This window comes from Micromys minutus (assembly GCF_963924665.1).
Source record: "Micromys minutus genome assembly, chromosome: 22".
NCBI classification, from domain to species: domain Eukaryota; kingdom Metazoa; phylum Chordata; class Mammalia; order Rodentia; family Muridae; genus Micromys; species Micromys minutus.
In genome coordinates, this window is record NC_137957.1 from 43,653,919 (window position 1) to 43,674,912 (window position 20,994).

Sequence of the window (20,994 nt, forward strand, 5' to 3'; positions counted from 1 at the left end):
GAAAGCAATGGCTATGACCAAAATACACTGTACAAATACATGAGAATTTTCAAAGACTACATAATAATGTTGATAGACTATGAAGGCCTCTCATTGGTGGCTGAACTATAAATATTGAAAAGAATAATATCAAATAGAAAGACACTATTACAAGCAGGTGAGAAAGGACAAGAAGATGTGTGAGAAAGAGGGAGGAGAGAGGCTCTGCCAAGTCTATCTCAGTCCCATCCTTAGCCAGTCATACTCCCTCAGTAAGGAAACTCCAAGTTCAGTGAGAGACTCTGTCTCAAAAAATTAAGTGGAAAGCTACACTGACCTCTTGCCTCCACGTGAACAGCACATATACACACAATCACTAACATAAAACTAACTTTTTCTGTCTATATATCTATCATCTATCCTTTATCTATCTTCCATCATCTATCTATCTTCTATCTATATGTCTATCTATCTACTCCATCTCTATCCATATCTCAGTGTGGAGGACTCTGACATGTCTCTCTTTCACTTTTTCCTTTCTTGGATGTGTCTAAGACCACAAAGGGAGCAGGCCTGGCCTCTTTTCAACAAGTCATCTCACTTCTACTATCACCCACTAAAGAAAGAGCAGTGACTTAGGCCCTAATAGCTCTAGCCCACTGCCTGCTTCTTTCTTTGTTAGGTGTCTTTGAGTTCTTTGGTTCTGGAATTTTGTGGACCTCCTAGATCAAGGCTGAACTCCAACAGCCCAGAGAACGCATACAGGTGAGAATACAGTGTTGTAATTAGTAAAAGACGGTTCCATCTACATCATGCTTATTCCATTGGTTAGAACTGGAGATTGATTCATACAAAGACCATGAGGTTGGGAGCTGTCCTTAGTCCTGGCCAGCATTGCCAACTGGGTATTTAAGGCCATGGTCAGTACCACCTTAGAACAAACTGGGAGGAGTTTGGAGTTGCTGAATTTGGTCCTTCACATATTTTGCAATCAGATGTTTTTCTTGCCTGTTAGTTGAGCTTTTTCTGTATTTTTGATATATATGCAGTTAGCTACTTTGGAAATATTTTTATTCTGCAGGTTGCCTTTTTAGTGTTGCTTGTTTTGCTGTATTTCTTTAATCTATTTTGAGCTGAATTTTATATGTGGTATGAGATAAAATCGGAACTGCGTTCTTCTGTATATGTATATTTAGCTTTTACAATACTATTTTTTTAACGTTTGCCTTTTCCCCTTGATATATCTGTGGCATACTTATCAAATTTCAACTGACCAAGAATGTGAATTTATTGCTAGGATCCCTATTCTGCTATTTGTCTATATGTCTTTTTCACATGACAATTCTATGATATTTTGATTGTTAAGATTTATAAGACATAAGATCAAGTAGTATAATATTTCAAGCTTTGGTCAAGATTTTCTTAGCTAATAAGGAACTTTGAGGGGTCTTATGAATTTTAGAATATATATTTTCATTTTTGTTTAAAAAACCAGGAATTTTGGCAGGGATTGCATTATATCTGTAAATTGCTTTAGATTATATGCACATTTGAATTTTGTAGATTGCATACAATGTATTTTAATCATATTCACCACATTCTCCTCTCTATGACTTCTTCCTGGTCTAGCCCCCTGCCCCCACACTTCCCAATTTCATGTTCTCTTTATGTTTAATACCCCACCGAATCCATTTGTGCTTTCCATATACTGTTGACTATGGAAGGGGATGCATCCTTAGATAGACTTATTAACAATATTATTTCTTCTAATCCATGAACATAGTATATCTCTCCATTCTTTCTTCTTCCATTTTTTCATTGGTGTTTAGTAATTTCCAATTTGGGGTGCAAGTTAGAAAGATAGCGTGGTGAATAAAGTTCTTGCTGTGTTAGCAATAGAGAGTAGAGAGGTAGAGAGATAGCATGGTAGATAACGTTCTTGATGTGTAAGCAAGAGTACCTTAGTTCAGATGCCCAGCACCCAAGCAAAAGGGCATATGAGACAGTATTTACTTGTAATCCCAGAACTGAGAGTTGAGACCAGCGAATCATGAGCTAATTGGCTGCCCATTGTAAACAATCATTGAGCTCAAGGTTCAAAAAGAGACAATGCCTCAAAAGTTGAGGTTCACAATATTAGGGGAAGAAACCTAACATTGATTTCTGACCTTCAGATGAACAAGCATAGGCAAACACATCTGTATATGCATATATTACCCACACATAAACACACAGATGTGTGCATATATTACACCTGCACACACACACCTCAAAATAAATAAGTAGATAAATAAATAATAAGTTAATTTAAAAGAAAAAATAACGTGGGGTGCCTAAAATGGGGCACTCTGAGCATCTTGCTCAGTAACCATAAATGGGAAGAGACAGGAGAGTGTGTACATTGATTGTTGGTACTACAACTAATCTGAGCAGTACACGTGAAGAAGCACCATGTAAATCTCCTAAGACTTAACTGCTTTAACAATCAATTTTGAGTAATGTAAGAAAATAGAGACCCTAATATCTTCTGATATGTTGCATGTGTTCATGTATGTAAAAGAAGTTTAATCCAGCACCATAGCTGCTCTGGCAAGGGATCAAATGCAAAAATATAATCCAGCTAGAATGCATATGCACCCTGGATTAAACTATGATATGGCTGGAATACAAACACACCTTTAATATACACGTTTAATCCCAAACAACAAAGGTAAGGTTAGTTTTTAGAAAAAAGAAGCCATGTCTGAATGTGTCATCTAATTGAGGGACAGACAAAATGATGAATCAGAGAAAGATTTTAAAAATGAAACAAAGATAGGATATGCCCAACTCACATGAGAACAGCAGAGGAAAGAGAGGCAACTTAAGAGCAACAAGAGAGAGCAAAGGGGTGCGTGGTTTGTGTATATATATGGCAGTTTTACCAGGACAGTTTTACAAAGACAGGTTACAAAAAGAATAAAGTAGACAGATGAAGACAGAAGGAGCCAGAAGGTTAGAGCATATTGCCAAAGTTGGTATGAGGCCAGACAGATCAATTCATGCAGAAGCCAAGAGAAGACAACTGAATCTGTAATCTTGGAAGATTAGATTGTATAGAGGCAAGAAGCTTCCAAGCCTAGGCCTAGAAATAATTAGGTCAAAGAAGGAAATGTTCTGGACTCAGCCCAAGCCATGCATTCACACAGCTTGAGTATGGCTCTGATCTCATCCCTTTATCTGGGGAAATAAAATCAACATTTACACACATAAAATTCATAACCAACAAAAATCAAAGTCTGTGTACTCTCCACCCCTGACTTCAATTATCACAAAGATTCATGCAGCGGATTGGGCAGCTAATTATCTAATTTTTGTCACAAGATTTTTCCAGCAAATAGAATTGTAAAACAGTGAGAGAAATATTTTATTCAAACAAGCATTTAAAACTTTAAATTATGTGATATTAATATTATTAATATCATTCTCCAACATAGATAAAACTCTCTCTTTTCTAGTGAATTTACTATTTTAAAATGTATCCAGCTGTTTCCCTGGTGTCTCACAATTATCTACTGTGTCTTTGTCTAATGTCTGGTGAATCACAAGTACCTCCCAAATATCTCTCAAACATATTTGAAAAATACCATGAAAATAGTGTCAGAAGTTTTGGGATCAGGTAGGCAAGTCTATACCTCCCAACAGTTTGCAACACATATAATAAAGCACACAGGCTGTTTTATATAATGCTCTAAAATTTTATTGCTTATAACTATCTTAATAGGATCTTAGATCAGAGGTGATTTATATAAGCACACTAGCAAAGCAGTTCTCAGAGCCATAATGACTGAATGTAGAAACAAAGCTTTATAGATTACAATCTTCACTGAATGGAATAATTTGTTCCTGGTGACAGTCTTCCATTTTACACTCAGCAATACGTATTACATGGGGGTTAAAAATGAACAGATAAAGTCCAAATGACAAGAGCCCCAAATTTGATGAATGTTGATGAGAACTGAGAAATTATGTTTTAAACCAAATTGAAGGTACAAGATATCTAAATCAAATGCGATTTAGATATCTTGTACCTTCAATTTGGTTTAAATCAAAACCTACCACTAGTGGGTTTTGATATACTTTCATTTCAGAAAATTTTGATTTATTTGTAATGCTCCAAAAATAATAAAAGCTGACATTTCAAAATAAAACTTTTTTCCTTCAGGGAAAAGAAGCAGTCACTATACTTCTATCGGCCGATTTTTGGTTGTCCTCCTAAGTTCAGCCCATGATGTCATTTTCTGTTCATGACTTTATTTTCTGAAGGGCATTGCAAAGGATTCCAACCTCACCTACAAGGAAGAACAGCAAAAAAGTTAGACACTCGTTAATAAATGCACAGCCCAATGGGATTCTGGGATGTATCATTCTAAACTTTACAATGCTTACAGCTTAGTTATGGAGACTACACTAGCCCAGCTCTGGTATATGTAAAGAGACCTGGGGTTGTCTGTATAATTTACTTCCTTCTTTCACAAGCTGTTTCCTAGAGCTTCCACGGTTTTTTTTCTAAGCAACAGATTTTCCGAACAAATGCCTAGCTCTTTTTGACATACCTATCCATAAAACCTTCAAGGTACTAGGTTATTAAACCTAAAGAAGAGAGGCTTATTTAAGCAGGGTTATTTAAGTCGCCCATGTTAGAATCATCTGAGGTCCCAAACAGTTGCACAAATTCAGTAAATTTATTTTGGGACTATAACTCAGGGTTATGTTTTTGTTTTTTCAATTCTTATGGTGGATTCAATAGGAATGGCCACCATACGCTCAAATATTTGAATGCATAGCTATTAGGAAGTAGAGCTACTGAAGAAAGATTAAGGGGTATGGCCTTGAGGGAATAGGTATGACCTCAATGAGGAAAGGGTATGACTGGAGGTGGTCTTTAAGGTTTCAGAAGCCTAAACAAGGTCCTGTAGACTTCTTCCTGCTCCCTGCCAATTCAGATATAGCCTTTCCAGCACCATGTCTGCTTGCTTGCCACCATGCTTTCTGCCACACTGACCAAGCCTCTGAAACTGTAAGCAAATCTCAACTAAATGTTTTTCTTTAAAAATGTTCCTGTGATTCTCCAAATGGTTCTGATACACACTAAAGTTTACATAGAAAACCCAGGCTATATTGTTAGACACTTAGACCCAGTTTTGTGTAACACAGTGTTGGAGTTGTGAAAACTTTGATAATTTTGAGAAGCAGAAAGTAAACAATTTAAAAGTAATACAATAACGAATCCCCAGGAGGGAGATAGTCTACTCTAGACATATGAGATATGAGATAAACTGGTTTTGGACATCTTTCATAGGCATGGTAGAAGACTGTCTTAAACAGAAAGGATGAAGTCAAAAGCCAGAAGAAAGCACAGTGATCAGAAGCTGATCATGTTGCTACAGGGCTATTTCAATGGCTCTAGAGAATTAAGCTATAGAGATGGGATGGGATATCAGAGTTCAAAGGAAAGGGGCGTGTGAGGAAATTTGCATAGTTCTTTCCCCCCACCAATGGTATACATGGACTGTAGGTTGGTGTTGAGGTGATACATGATTGGGCAGTAGAGAGTGGAAGAGGGACAAAGTTGGTAAGGCGGAGGAGAAGGAGAAAGCAGGAGATTCAAGATGGAGGCAGCAGAGGAGGATGGTTCAGATCATGGTGAACTAGATCGGTTTTATCTTGTTTATGTGGGCAGTTTATATTTTTATTAATTGGCAGTGAATTTCTTGTTTGGATGTATTGTGGATTGAAAATTTAACATATAAATCTGTTTGATAAGTTATTGATTGTTGAGTCATGTTTTTACTGGACTGTGGAGGACATCGTGTGAAAGCAATAGCTGAGAGGCAGCTGGAGCTTGCAGTTCCAGCTCTGTTGTGTATGCGAGGTGAGGGCACATGTGGCCCGAGGAATGAGATGTGTGGGTACCAGGGTTGGTAACTAACTTCCTAGAGGACTGTGCGGGACCAGGTGTCCAGCTCCACACTGGAGTGGGTCCCATAGAGAGAGACCATGGAACAGGTAACAACAGAACCCATTTTATTTATACCACAAAGTGGACATGTTTTCTCCTTAATTCAACACTTAAGAAATTTGGCTTTGTCCCTATAGGAAATGTAAGGACACACAGCCTCTATTTCTGAGAAAGAAGGTAGTTCCAGCAGGTGTGAGCTACTTACTATTAATGGAGTCGGCTAAAATCTTCAACTGCTGAGTATTGTCCAGGACCTCAACCCTTTGAGTGTAAGGGTCATAGCGAACTGAGAAGGGCCGAGGGATTGTGGCAGCAAAAGTCCTGAAACCAAAACCAAGGGCGCCGGATGAAGGATACCATTAGAGACAGGTTATTCCAAAGGAGTTCCAAGTGCCTTTTACCTTGCTGTGAGCCCTGAAGCTTCCTAGAACAGAGGCTCAGATGCTGGACTGAGATGTGAAATACAGTTGAATGAGGTCTTATGGGGAAACCTTTGTTTGTTTGAATGTGAAAAGACACAAAATACAATGAAACCATAAACACTTATTATGTAAGATAAAAAAATAAATGAAACCTAGGCAAGAATGCTATTTAAAAAATATCTCTAAGTTACTTGGCAATCAATGCAAACAGAAACACAGTCCTGGACAATTCAGTAAAATGTAGCAGCAGGGAGAATTACATGGATTAGATGTCTGATATGAACTGAAAACCACAGCAAATTCTAATTAGTCTGACCCTTTAGAAATATTCATATGTTATCATTTACAAAAGCCCTAAGAATCAAGTAATGCAGCTACCCATGGCAGCCTGGGTGCTTTCTTGTATTCCCTATGCATGACTCCTAATTCTGAGGGTATCTTCCAGGAGTATCTTTATGAGTATATAATTAAGAAGATACTTTAAAGACACCTCAAATATTATTTCTATGATGAAATCAAATGCATATTGAAAATAACAATTTTTGGAACAGACAGCTGATTGTCCAGGGTTTGGCAAGAGCAGCATCCTAAGTACCCAAGTCAGGCTGTCTGAGCTCCTTCCTCCTCAGCCTTCATGATCATGGGCAATGATTCTTCTCCTCAGTTTCTCATTTTTTTATTGTTCTGTAAGATGAGGGCAGTAACAGTCTTCAGCTCAGAAGGCATGACAAGTGTTGTCACACCACAGAGTAAGCCATGGTTAATTGTTGCCTCTTATGGCTGGGGACTTATGAATTTGTTAAGTCAACCTCTCCATCTCCCCTCTCTGAAAGGAACTTTCAAGATGGTCTCTTCTAGAGACAGGTCCCTAGCCAGCAAGTGATAAGTCTACAATAGCAGGAGAAAGATTGTCAGCACGCAGCATATCAGATCTTTAAAGTCTCATCTGTGCCACCAGTGCCAGGATCTAGGAAAATATACCCATTTTGTTTCATTCTGCTCACAACACAAAAGGAAAACCTACATTCAATTAATAGCTGTTGAGTGTGAGAGAGAAACAGTCCTCTCCAGGTACAAGTCCCCTGATAGTCAATCCAAACCCAAACAGTCAGCCCACCAACACATATATACATAAGACTACTAAATGGATGCATCAGGTTGCATTGAAGTACAAACAGTGGTATCTTAGGGATAAGATGAAGAAAAACCTCCAGAGTAGAAAGAAATCTAAAAACAGGAGTTTAGCAAGAGGAGAAAAGGGGCCATTGTAGGCAACACCAAATGAAACTGTGGGCCAGTACTATAATTTCTTAATACATGTACATAAAAGCTGAAACTGCAGAGACCTAAATTCCCTCTGTCCACCATCCACCATCAGTAAGGTGGCTTTCTAAAGGTGGTAGCAGTTTCAGGATATCCACTCCCAGGTAGAACTCCAAGTAGACTGCCCCCTGCTTAGATGAGGTTACGTAGCTCAAAGGTGGCATAGCTCATAGACAGGGTTCTCAACTGAGAGAGTTGAGAGTCCCACAGTCTGAGGTACCACTGTCAGCCTCCTCTGAACTGCTCTGAGACCATCCCTTCATCGGTTATTCATGAAGTTCTTACTATGGGCCAGGCACTGTTAAGGGGACTAAAGAAATTCCTACATATTAAAGGAAGTTTTTAAAAAATTCTATGTGTGGGGCTTTTCTAAATTATATATAGAAGTCAGTAATTACTATGAAGAAAAGATCAATCACAGAAAAAGGCAGAATGAGGATTTAATGAACATGTATCGTATAACCACATTTTCGCCAGTGGTATATGTACATGATGCCATATTATTGTGATAAAGTTGCAAGATGATTATCTCCAAGAGATATCATACACAGGCATGAAAAGTCATACTACAACTCATGCTTATGTCTGTATGAGAATCTAACAACCCATTGCATTAATAGCTGTACAAAGGTGTTGTGGTTATAAGTATTCATAGTTAGCACTTAAAAATGCTAACAAGTTTCTACACTACTGGCTTATATAAGAACCATATTTTAATTCCAGTGTTTTTTTAGATTATACTGATAAAATAATATGCCATATTATACCCACAACACCCTCAAACAGCTTGAATTTATTATGTCAGAATTTATTATTTCTGTCCTTTTCTCTTATGTAATTTCATCTTATTTGGTTCATCATGACCTTAGGTCATACAATTTATAGGTCACACAATCTATATCTATAGTAGATAGCATCTATGTTCTATACCATCTATGTATGTAATATGCTAAGATGTTTACACAATGTTGAAATCACAAAATAACCCACTTCTCAAAGGCAGCTTGCTTGTTTGTAGGCATGATTATATTTGGCTAGAAAAAAAGATGAGTTTGGGGGAAGATATGAAGAGGTGATGAGGTGAGCTATGCTGGTATTTGGGACAATAAAGAGGAGAAGGTACTTTCTAAGGCTTGAAAGCATCTGGATGGTTTGGTGTGGTGAGCTTTGTAACTGCTTTGCACACAGGAGAACTTTGTGTCTGTGTTGAACAGGTAAGGTTCTCTCAATTTGGACTAGGGTTGGGAAATGAGGTTAGTATGTCCAACCTCCCAACAAAATGGGGAAAAGTGAGTGTGGAGAGGGCAAGGTCTATCTGCTATGAACAGTTGCTGTGGATACGGGCATCATTGCTAGCCTGGTCCATGGGACCCAGACATCAGTGATGCTCTTTGGTAACCTCACCTCACTTTCTCCTTGGCATCAGTGAAACTCTCTGCCACGTAGTACAGGGGCTGGAACTCTGTGACAGAATACTCCTGGCAGGTTGTCTTCTCCAGGTCCAGGGGCAGGAGCTTTGGCTTGTCTGATAAACAGTACTGCAGTGAAAAGTTTCCAGTTAAGTCTGTGTTCCCTCGTGCATCCTGTAGTCCGTCTGCAAAGCTTCTCCCATCTTCCTGTTTTCCTACCCCAGTAAAAATTTACTAAACAGATATTTAGCACAGACTAGATTGAAGTCTTCATAGCTTATCTAAAACCTACAGTTAACTAGAAGGTAGCAACTCATTTTAAACCCTTTCTAATAAGAACTTTAATAGACATTATGAGCATCAACTACACCTACAAACTTGGAGTCCTAGGTCAGCCTTGGGTTTAATAGGCCTCTTCTCCACCCAGCCCTGTAGATTCATACTTTAATTTTTATCTCTAACAACATAGATGTGGTCAAACCATAGTGCTAAAGTACCAATTGCTCATGCAAGTGCACCCACAAAAATCTATTAATAGATACTTGCACTTTCGCAAAGCCATGAGGCTGAGAGTGGTCCCCCATACCCCTGCTTTTGCTTGGTTTCTATTAGACTCATACCTGTAATTCTCCAAAGGATGACAGGAGCCCAGCACCATATGCCTTTATAGAATCTCCTTCCTTGCAAAGCCCAAACTCCACAGTAAACCAGTAAATCTGAAACAGAAAGCAAGCAAAAGGCACATGTCAGAGATGAGCAAGGCATCCAGATACACAAAGCACCAAGACAGATCTGGTTGGTAGGAGTCTACGAAAATATGTTCTCTGAACCAGTGTGACCTAGCATCACTTTGGTGTCCCATGTCTTATTCTATCCAGTCACCTGTTGAATCAATCGATGGGGGGGGGGGTGAGTCAGAGTGTGATATCAGACATGTTAGAGTATACAGAGATCCTACAAAAACATTCCCAATAAGTTTCTCTTTGTGTGACAGAAACTTTTCCATGCCCTTTGCTTTTCTGTTTGTGTCACAAACAAGAATATTAGATTTTTCTATGTTTCTCTTAGATTATTAGGGTTCATCTAGTAATTTTATCAGGCAGAGAAGTGGATGGTTAAGGAACTGGATAGTGAGAGGTTCAATGACGTGCATATTTCATCTGCTTTGCAAAAGTATGGAGGTCCTGCTAAAGTCAGTCTCTACATGTGTGTCTCCATATAATCATACCCTCTGTTCCAACATGTTATTGATACCTGACCTGGAGTTCTGGTACCCAGAGAAGACCAGGACTCAGTTAGATGCTGGAGATGGTCACCATCTTGAAGTATTAGAGATAGGTCAACAGTTAAGTCTCTTTGTTAGACTAAGAAATATTAAGTTCAAGAATCTCATCAGAGCCCAGTCAGTATGACTTCATCATGCACAGCAAGTCCTTAGCCCAGAAGCATGATTACAGTGACACACTAAATTAAAGGTACAGAAGAGGCATGGGTCTGTTCCAAGTCCAATATAACAATATGTTGGGTCTTTTTTTTTATCAGTGAGAGACATAATGAGGCTCTCTGAATTTTAAGATTTCACTCCCTATAAATAATAAATTCTATCTACTTTTTCTCAATCTCTTTGAATGATGATCATCTTCTAAGATATCTAAAATTTTTGAAAAGATATATAAAATATAAAATCTCATGTTCACACAAATTTAGCTCTCTATACCCTTATGAAATACTTTTAGGACAGACAATAACCAAAAGCCACTTACCCTGAATTTCAAAGTAGATGCTCAGTAACCAAAACCTAGAAGTTTCTAGCCTTTCTGGGAGAGTGAAAGTGTAAACTGGACATATCTCACCCGTATTTACATCCATGGTAGTTTTTAATTTAATAAGAAGTTTGGTTTTTAGTTTTCCAGGCTGGGCATATGATAAGAAACATGGTTCTATACCCAGAGAGGGATAAACTGAAACAGGAAAATGTAAGGAAGGAAATGCCAATGGTGTGCAGATCTGGTGTTTCCATAACTCCCATGTGAGTGTGGCGTCTGCTTATCTTGTAAGTAGGAACTGTTTGGCAAAAATGGGAAGACCAGCCCCATTTTTCCATCACTCTGGAAACAACCCTAAGGCTGGTTCTAGTGCAGAGGCAGAGAGGTAACCACTCTCCAAGCAGAACTGTAAATACAGACAGTCCCTGACACATTTTGGACCAAAGGATTTCCAGCTGGCTGGAGTTTCCAAGAAGATTCTATTAATGATTATGTGGGAATGTCCACATGCAAGCTGATGTAAAACTCAGCCCATTAGAAACATGACATTTCATTCATGTGAATGCACCTTGCCACATTCTTCTTATTATTTCAAATGGCCCAGATGCCAGGGAGAGAATAAATTTTTAAAAATATGAAGATCAAGGCTTATAACATATCCATAATTCTGCGCACCACCACCCCCCAAGGAAAAAAGAGACTTACTGTGGCCAGTTTCTCAATGTAGTCATCAGGTGCCCCCAGTGATGCAAGCCCAATTTCCTTTGGATAGAGAAGCAGAGTGACATATTAAAATTTTACCCTCAATGGCAACATGGCACATAATTGTGGGCAGGGAAATGCATGACTGAGTACCATCCAAAAGGCCCAGATAAACCCTGAGTATTCCTAGATATCTGTCCCAGCCAGGTCACATAGCAAAGAGACACAGACCTCACGAGCAGAGAAAAATGTTTCACCAATACTTGGTTCCTTTGTACTCAGTTTACAAAAAGGAATAATAAGGCAGACTATGTGAAATCACACAGTCATTATCTAATACATCATCTCTTGACAGCAGCCTAGTGAGTCCCATACACCCAGCATTAGACAGAAATTTCTGGGATATAGACTGAATCTTAATCAAGTATCTTGAAAATACCATAGAAAGACAGCAGAGAAGTGGTTACATTGTTCCAAAAATCCACGTTACAAGAGTACCTTTCATTCATCTGATGAAAGTATGGTCTCTGAGACTTACTGCCTCCATGTGATGACCTAGGCCTAATCTTAGGAACTTCTAGCCTCCAATACAATCTTGTGTAGGTCAGAATGTTTTCATCCTCTGGAACTTGCAGCTGAATAAGCTCACCCTTTCTTTTCTCCCTGATCTCTTGCTAGTTGGTTCAACTCACCTGTTCTGGTTCAAACCCCTCTCCAGGCTGACTGATTCATCTGGCTTATCTCTGAACCTCTCCTGAATTTCTCTTATTGATCTCAAACTAACTCGAGCAATCTGTTTTAATCTTCTGGCTTCTTCTCACTCTGACGCATTATGTCTTCCTATGTCTAGCTTTTTCTCTCTTCAACTTGTCACTATACAACTGTTTCAGTAAAACTGCCTCCCTCTGTACCCCTCTCCGCACTGCTCTCTTAAGTAGCTTCCTTTTACATTCTCTTCTTGTGAGCGTTGGGCAGATCCTATTCTGTCAAATCTTTCTCTGATTCATCACTTTGTCTGCCACTCCGTTAAATATGCTTCCTTCTACAAACTAATTTTACCTTTGTTGTTTGGGATTAAAGGTGTATATTAAGGGTGTGTCTGTATCCAGCCAGAGGAACTAAAGATATGTGCTAAAGCTGAGCCATGCCACAACAAGAAATAGGTTTTTCCAGTAAGCAACACAATCTCTGGGTTCATTGTGTGTTCAAAGGTCCTGCAGCAACACATAGCTAGATAATATGAAACGCCATTGATCATTAATTACAACGGTAACTACAAGAGTCCTCTAGTGGTATTTTTGTCTCTTCAATAGCTCCCCTTATTTCTTTCCACGTGTATCTTTCCAAACATATCCATTCATCCACTCCAAAAGTGTACATTAAATTCTTCCTGTGTATCAGGACATATACAAAATTGGAAAATACCCTTGACCTTGTGGCTTATAGTAAAGATACATAATTGTTAATATGTTTTTAGATATGTTAAAGTTTTTCAAGGTCTTATGGAAAAAGAAACACAAGGAGAATGAGACAAAAAGAATGTGAGCTTCAAGTAATCTTGGGGAGGCTTCATTATTAATTTGGGTTCCCATGAGGCATCACCAAGGAGGTAGTACATGGGGAAATACTTGATTGTTATTGGTTCTACTGATGGTGGGGAAAAGGATTATTGGTTCATCTCAGCTGTTCTGGCTCAAACTCCTCTCCAAGATGGTTGATTCCATCTGGTTTCTCTCTCAGCCTCTCATGGGTTGTTCTGCTTGACTTCAAACTAACTCTAACAAACTTTTCTAATTGTCTGGTCTAAGAGCCAGACCAAACAGCGAGCATACAATCAGTGAGGAAACCTCTCTAAGCAAGGGGAATGTGGGATACTTCAAGGAGCAGAGGCAGGCAAGCATGGCTGAAACAAAGTGAGAGTATTGGTAGGTAACATAAAAGATCCTAAAAGCAATCATGTGGACATTTTAAAAAAATATTTTAAGACTTGGGGTATTTTTTTTTTTTTTTTTTTGTTTTTCTTTGTTTTTAGTGAAATAAAAACCTATTCTGGGATTTTAATATCTTTTATTAGTTTTCTCTTTTTTTGGTAATTTCAAGCATGTATATAAATTATTCTGCAGTGGGCAAGATCTAGTGCATGTCATCAAATGCTGCTTTAGCCACTTTTGTAAGAATTGACTATAGGGGTCAAGGGCAAGGGCAAGGTGGCAGCAAGGAAGCTACAGAAAATTAACAATGAATGATAGTAGCTGAGATCATATTAGTATCAGTAGATATGAGGAGAAGCAATCACAATCATTTTTATACAGTTTGAAGATAGTACACAAAACTTTTAGAAAAACTTGGTTGTTTCAGAGAAAGGAGTCAATAACAACCCAGATGTGATTTGGGTTTGAGTAATTCAAGAAATAGAGCTGCCATAGATACAAACAAGGAACCCTAAGGGTAGAGAAGTTTTGAAGAAGGCTCAGAATTGATCTTTGGGCAGGACTATAGAGATGTATAATCAATACCCAGTGGAGATACTGACTTGATGGTTCATGTGTAAGCCTAAAATTGGCATTGAAGACAAGACATGAGTGTTTGTTATTATATTACAGTTGGTACACTATTCAAAGTCATGAGGTTAGGTAAGATAACCAAAGTAATGTGTATGAACAACAAGAAAGACTAGAATTTTGTCTACCATGAAGCAAGAGGCTTCATACTCTATGCCAATGTACCTCCCTCTTATACACCTGGACTTTGGCCTGCACCATCCATATTAAAAAATACTGTCGAATTTAAGGTGAAACAAATTCACATAGAGCCTAGTCTAGCTCTACTACCCTATCTCTCTTCCATGTCTACTCTATCCACATTATTAGATAGGTCAGTCCCGAGCTTAACAGAATCTATTGATAAAACTAGGTCAAATTCCTCCCCTAGACATCCCCCTAGACCCACCCTCATACTCTCCACCCTACAAAACCATGTTTTAGACTCCTTCTTAGTGATGAAAGAGAATTACTATAATTTTTAACACATCAGAAAACAGTTCTGAGCTTTCTCACTAGTGTAAAATATAAATCTAAGCCATGGTGCTTTTTTGACTGTAGCAACAAGACATCTGACTCTTTTATCTTTATTTGTTTCCTTCTATCCTTAGTCAAGTGTACACAAGATCATTCACATTGGATTCTTGGTAGATGTTGTCTTTTCTCTTGACATATTTTTTAAGATAGGGTCTCATGCATTCCAGGCTAGCCTAAAAATGACTATATAGTCAAGGCTTGGTTCTAATTCCTGATCTCCCGGCCTACATCTCTCGAGTGCTGAAATGTGCCACAACACTAAACATCTTGTCATCATTCTTTGCAAGCCAAGAGCTTGAATAAAACAAGGGCCACCAATATCCCTCTGCACTTTATCATCATCCAATACTGTCCTACTATGATAAAATAAAATTGCCTTTAAATCAAAAGAAAATATTCTCATAAAACAACTCTTTGCCCTGGGACCATATATGTCAACGTTAAGAGTGTGTCAAGCAGAGATCCTACAATATCTGTTGACATTAAGTGTCCACTCCTCCCCAGGGCTATCCAAAATGCAAGTGATTTGAGCAAGACTTCCAACAGCCCTCTAGCTAGACAGAATATCCCTGGAGTCAAAAATTCAAGATTTCTATTCTCCAAGGAGAAAGCATTTAATTCTCCTGTCACAGTAACAAGTCCCTGTTTTTAAACCATCTTGAGCAATCAGCACCATCTTGGCAGCTATAACTACACTATTGGCAATAACATTTCCACAGTTAAAGTTCAACCAGACACTCCCATGTCTCTAATCCAATGGTTTCTGGGCTCCATATTTCCAAAACCCTCACATGTAAGGAACAGGTGTTTTTGTTTGGAGAACATACATTTCCTAAGAAGTCAAGAAATTGGTTGAACTTTTTATTTTGTTTGTTTCAAATATCAAGTGGCAGCTTCATCATCCCTCAGTGGAAGTAACTTCTTACAACTAACGGGAAATGCTAGTAAACTTGCACGCAAGGCCATTACTTTGAAATTCCTAATTGGAGCAGTGCTTCCTAATGATTCATCCTTTGATCATAGTTCTTTCTAGTGAGAAAGAAGACTTAGAAGGAAGGCATGTCATTGATCCAAATCTGTGAAAACTGAGGAACAGGACAGCCTCACAGTTTGTCTGGGTTTACACCGCTACTAGCCATCTGTGCTGTGAATTGGGCCTATCAGTACTTTAGAGACATCATTTACTCTTTCAGGATCCCAGCTACCCATCAGTGTTTTCAAATATTTTATAGCCTTTTTATCATTCAAATGCCTATGTGTCTATGTGTGGGTATGCTCGTGCAAGTGCATAGTTTATAGACATCACAGTTATCAGATCCTGTGAAGCCAGAGTTACAAATGGCCATCAATTACCTGATGTGAGTGCTTAAACAAAAAACTGGTCCTCTGCAAAAAAAAGTATATGCTTCTAACTACTGAGCCATCCCCCTAGACCCACCCTCACACTCTCCACCCTACAAAACCATGTTTTAGACTCCTTCTTAGTGATGAAAGAGAATTGCTATAATTTTTAACACATCAGAAAACAGTTCTGAGCTTTCTCACTAGTGTAAAATAAGAATCTAAGCCATGGTGCTCTTTTGACTGTAGCAACAAGACATCTGGCTCTTTCTTTTATCTTTCTTTGTTTCCTTCTATCTTTAGTCAAGTGTACATAAGATCATTGATATTGGATTCTTGGTAGATGTTGTCTTATGTAGTTCAAGGATACATACAGATAACAACCTAACAAGACGGAAAGTATCAAGGTCTCTAAAAAGAGTACTGGATGGAAAATAGGAGGTGATGTCTGCATAGAGGTCAGAGATGCTTTCATCAGTGAGAAGACTCTTGGTGTGCACCTGGTAAGATCACTGAGATCAGTAAATTGACCAGAAGATGAGCCATCCCCAACAACCCCAGGCTGCAGTTCTTAGAATGAGTGTTCAGCCTGGTTCAAAGAACCACACACCCTTCTTTCTACCATTCTTCTCAGGTAGGCTCAGGATCATGCACTTGCATAATGTTTCCATTCTAACAGAGGAATTAATTCATTCCAGCAGTACAGTCCCTAACCAATGACCAAGTATCTGTTCCTTACCTGAGAAAACTGGGCAAAGCTGCGATCTGAAAACAAAGGCACATGTCCCAAGAGTTCATGACAGATGTCACTAAAACACAGAAGGCACAGGGCTTAGAAGAAGGGCAAGTTAAAACCAAGCTAGTATCAATGATTTTACATTAAAAAAAATTCACAGAACCTTGGGGCAGAGCAAATAATCCCTTGAAAGAAAGGAATAAAAGGAAAGGAAGGAGACAGGAGGGGCTGAGATGCAGAGCTGAGGTCCCAAAATTCCTATGGGTCTCTTTTTAGATACCCAAATTCGTTGTGGGTTACTTACAGACTTCTCCCACCCCAAGTCTTTATGCCACTGACTTACCTGGTAAAGGAAAATGTGCCATTTTTTTTTTCAATAAAAACGGGTCAGTAATAAAGAAGGGGGGAGGGAGGGAGGGAGGGAGAAAGAAAGGGAGGGAGGAAGGAAGGAAGGAAGGAAGGAAGGAAGGAAGGAAGGAAGGAAGGAAGGAAGAAAAGAAAGAAAGGCTACATGTATCTAAAACATTCCCAGGTCCACAGCAACAGGTCCATTCTTATTAGGAGCCATTGACATCGTGAAGAGGGAAAATTATTAGGGGACTCATACTGGTCTCTTTGGATCAATTTCTGTGTGACTAATAGATGACTAAAGGCCCAAATAGGAAGCAGAGTGGCCACCAATTATCTCCTAGCCAATAATCTAGGCAAAGAGCTGGAATCATCCAGATGTGCATTTAGGAGATGCTGAGATCACTTGGATATTCTTATTCCTGTCCTATTTGGAACTTCAGGGGTCTGACTTTGACGGAACCTCTTTTTCTGGTACTCAAGGAGTTGCAAATCCTTGGTTCACAGGATGTCCAAATCTGTGTGTTCAAATTTTATCTATTTGGACAGAGAAAATCCACAGAGTTTGAGTTTCTCTTAGAACTACAATCAAATAAAGCAGGCAATGAATTATGGGGACCAGCCCTCAGTAGAACTGATCAGCAATTCGAGAGCAGGTAGAACTTGTACCCTCTGTGATTAACTGGGAATGATACTTACGGTTCAGGTGTGTACATGGGCTTAGATCCATGCCTAATGTACTGTGTGCAGTGGAAGACTCGGAAGGCCAGGCCACCCAAGAAATCTCGAGACGACAGTAAGCCAGCAACAGGTCGGAGGCGGAAACCAGTACAAGCTGAAAAGCAGAAAAGAACCTAAAACTCAAGGCTCACAACCTGTGGGTTATGACCCACATGGGGGTGGCACCTTAGATATCCTGAATATTGAATGTATCCAATGTTTGATTCATAATACTAGCAAAATTGCAGTTGTGAAGTAGCAACAAAATAATTTTATGGTTGGGGGAATTACGGGGTTACAGCATTAGGAAGGTTGGGAACCATAAGCCTTATGGTAAATCCAGAGAAGCTAAAAACCCCCTTGTAAAGAATCAATGTCAAAGAACACGAGCTTGCTGCCACAGCGACTTGGTTTCTGGTCTCTGTCTCCTTGGCTTCTTTAGGTTACGTAACCTCACATTGTTGAGCCTCAGTTTTCTCCCCAGCAAAATGACACTTGGCACTACTGAGGGATGTCGTAAGCATCAAAACAATAATGCCTAACAGTTATGTGGCAGACACTAGCCCATTGCAAACATCCAGTAAGTTTCTCTTTGGTTAGTGCTAATTAGGGCCAAACACCTTTCCATTGCTTCTCATGTTCTCTGACCATCAAGATGTACGATCAACATGAGGAGTAGAACATGCTACAAACACTTCTGCCTTCTCTACCGTGTCACACACAGCCAGTGCTGGGGGAGAAATGCACTGTCTGACTGGAGCAATGGGGAAGAGAAATTTTGCAGCAAATCTCACCCCCACCCCGTCTCTCTGTCTCTCGGTTTCTCTCTCCTACCTTTCCCTCCCATTCTTCCTCCTCCCCTCCCTCTCCCTCTCCCTCCCCCCTCTTCTTCCCTTTCCTCTCTCCCTCCTCTGCCCTCCCTTGCCCTCTTCCCTCTCCTATACACAAAACAGTTCATAGTTCATGCTGGTTTCCCTTAGTTTTATAGTACTGGATGCACTGAGAACACATCAATACCACACCCTCTAAATAGCTTTTCTTTAAAGCTACCAATTAATAACCATCCTCTGCTTTCTATATCTGTTTCTTGCTCTGCTCCACACTGGAACTAGAACAGCGGCACTGCAAGCGACAGTAAGTAACACTACATACTGCCTAACATATGCCAGGCACAGCTCCAAGCATTTTGCACAAGCTAACCTTTGCAAGCACTATACAGAAGCCATTTTATCATCCCTACTTTAAAGATGGGAAGCTGAGGTATGGGTTAAAGCTTTTAGTCCAGGATCACAAGCCACAGGCCATGTAGCCTCAAAGCCTACACTGAGCTTTCCATTCTTTCTACTGGCCACAGCACTAGGGTTAAGGCTGCAGGCCGTCTGTACGGCCTCCTCTCTCTCCCATCACTCGACATTTGCTGTTCATTACTGTTTGAATGTTTGCTCCTTGCTTTATCCTAGAAGTAGAAGAGACATCGAGAATCATCACCTCATCCAATCCGTTCCCATTTTAACTTCCCTCCCTGCCATACAGTTTTCCGGTCCATTTCCTATATATTCATGGTTCTGATGTATAGAAAAATTTTTTCCTTCTAGAGAACTGTGGTCTGTCTCCCTACCTCTCCTTGTTCAGATAGCATATAGTAGGTGTTCAATATTAATTAGTCAGCTATTTTGGTTTTGCTGAGTAAGCTGAATGAGCATCAGGGAAAAAGCCATACGCCCCTGGAAAGACTGTGCCAAAGCCGAGCACTCAGATAATGCTCCCCTGAGCATCTCACATCACCACCAACCCACAAACTCACAGAACACTGACTTTGGACCCAGCTCTATGCCGGTGCTCTCTTATATGACATCTATCTCAGTCTATGAGGGATGCAAATTGGGCAACTGTGTCTATTTGACAGAAGTAAAGGCAGCTTTACACAAGCAGAAAATGTCAAAGCCCGGATCCATCTCAGATGCACAGACTCAGAGCGAGCTTCTCTTGGCACTGGCCCACAGAGAGCAAACTGACAGTGCAGTCATTTCCTAAGGGTAAATACGAGACAGAGCACCTTGGACTTTGAATATGAAAAAAAAAATCTTTCAGAGACAACTATATGGTAAAAAATAAATTACACCTGACATTCCCTCACGGATGGATGATCAGTAAGGGAGGGGAGAGGGAAGACAGGAGACACTGCAGCTGAGTTCTTCCTGGGAGACTTCATCCTGTACTACACCACCAAGTCTCACAACAGCCTCTATTTCCCCCCTCCCCTGCCTACCCTCTCCCCTCTCTACTGTCTGCAGGGCTTTGACCCCAATGTGGACTTACACTGCAGAAACTGAGAAACATCTTCCAGCTGCGGAATGTTGTCTTCACGGAAGCCACAGTACTTTTCCAGAAGTGGGAAGATGTGGTTGTGCTCGTAGCAGGCGTGTGTTTTATACAAGCCCTTCAGCGTCCGGAACACCGTTCCCCAGGTCTTCTTCTCCTCCTCTGTGTATTCTACCCGAGGGATGGGCTGGCCACTAGAATACAGTCATGAAAAAAAGGTGTCTCCAGTAGGGAAGGGTCAGGGCACTCGATGTGGTAAGGTCAGTACAGAGAGTCAGAATTTGTGACGTGCCGCCAGTGACCAGCAAGGACTTCCACCATAGTTTGAAAGACAAAAGTCTCATAGTCAACACCATTGTGTTGGCTTTCCCATGAAAACATGGTTTGGTTAAGGATTTCCTATCATTTTTGGAAGTCATTTGGCCTTTCTGCTCTTCTCAGGGCCTAAACCAATGGTTCTCAACCTTCTTAGGGCTACAAACCTTTTGTACAGTTCTTCGTGTTGTGATGACCCCCAACCATAAAATGATTTTCATTGCTACTTTGTTGGCTACTGTTATGAATTATAGTGTAAATATCTGATATGCAGGATATCTGATATATGATACCTAAGATAAGATCATTTGGCCCCAAAAGGGTCATGACCTATAAGTTGAGAGCCATTGCTCTAGACTGTTCAAGGTAGAAATTTATTTTCAGGAGCTAGGCAGGTGGAACATGTGTAGAACAGACTGTCCAGGGCAGTGTGGAGAATGGGAACAGAGACCACTGGACAGTGCATCTTCTCTCCAAGCAAAGGCACCCAATTTCAGTGAACACACCATAGTGCCTTGCATCATGTCCATGAA

The 20,994-nt window shown here is 39.8% G+C and overlaps 1 protein-coding gene across 1 annotated transcript in view; it reads right to left on the minus strand.

The window, feature by feature from the left end:
- Positions 1 to 4,141: 4,141 nt before the first annotated feature.
- PAH (phenylalanine hydroxylase) overlaps positions 4,142 to 20,994 on the minus strand; it is a gene marked incomplete at its 5' end in the record, with an annotated part of 59,454 nt that continues 42,601 nt past the window's right edge. The window contains 8 exons of the mRNA XM_080935267.1: positions 4,142 to 4,310; positions 6,186 to 6,301; positions 9,130 to 9,263; positions 9,755 to 9,850; positions 11,606 to 11,662; positions 16,760 to 16,829; positions 17,804 to 17,939; positions 20,144 to 20,340. Of these exons, the coding sequence (XP_080791393.1) occupies positions 4,264 to 4,310; positions 6,186 to 6,301; positions 9,130 to 9,263; positions 9,755 to 9,850; positions 11,606 to 11,662; positions 16,760 to 16,829; positions 17,804 to 17,939; positions 20,144 to 20,340 (853 nt within the window). The 3' untranslated portion in view covers positions 4,142 to 4,263. The remainder of the gene's footprint in view (positions 4,311 to 6,185; positions 6,302 to 9,129; positions 9,264 to 9,754; positions 9,851 to 11,605; positions 11,663 to 16,759; positions 16,830 to 17,803; positions 17,940 to 20,143; positions 20,341 to 20,994) is intronic.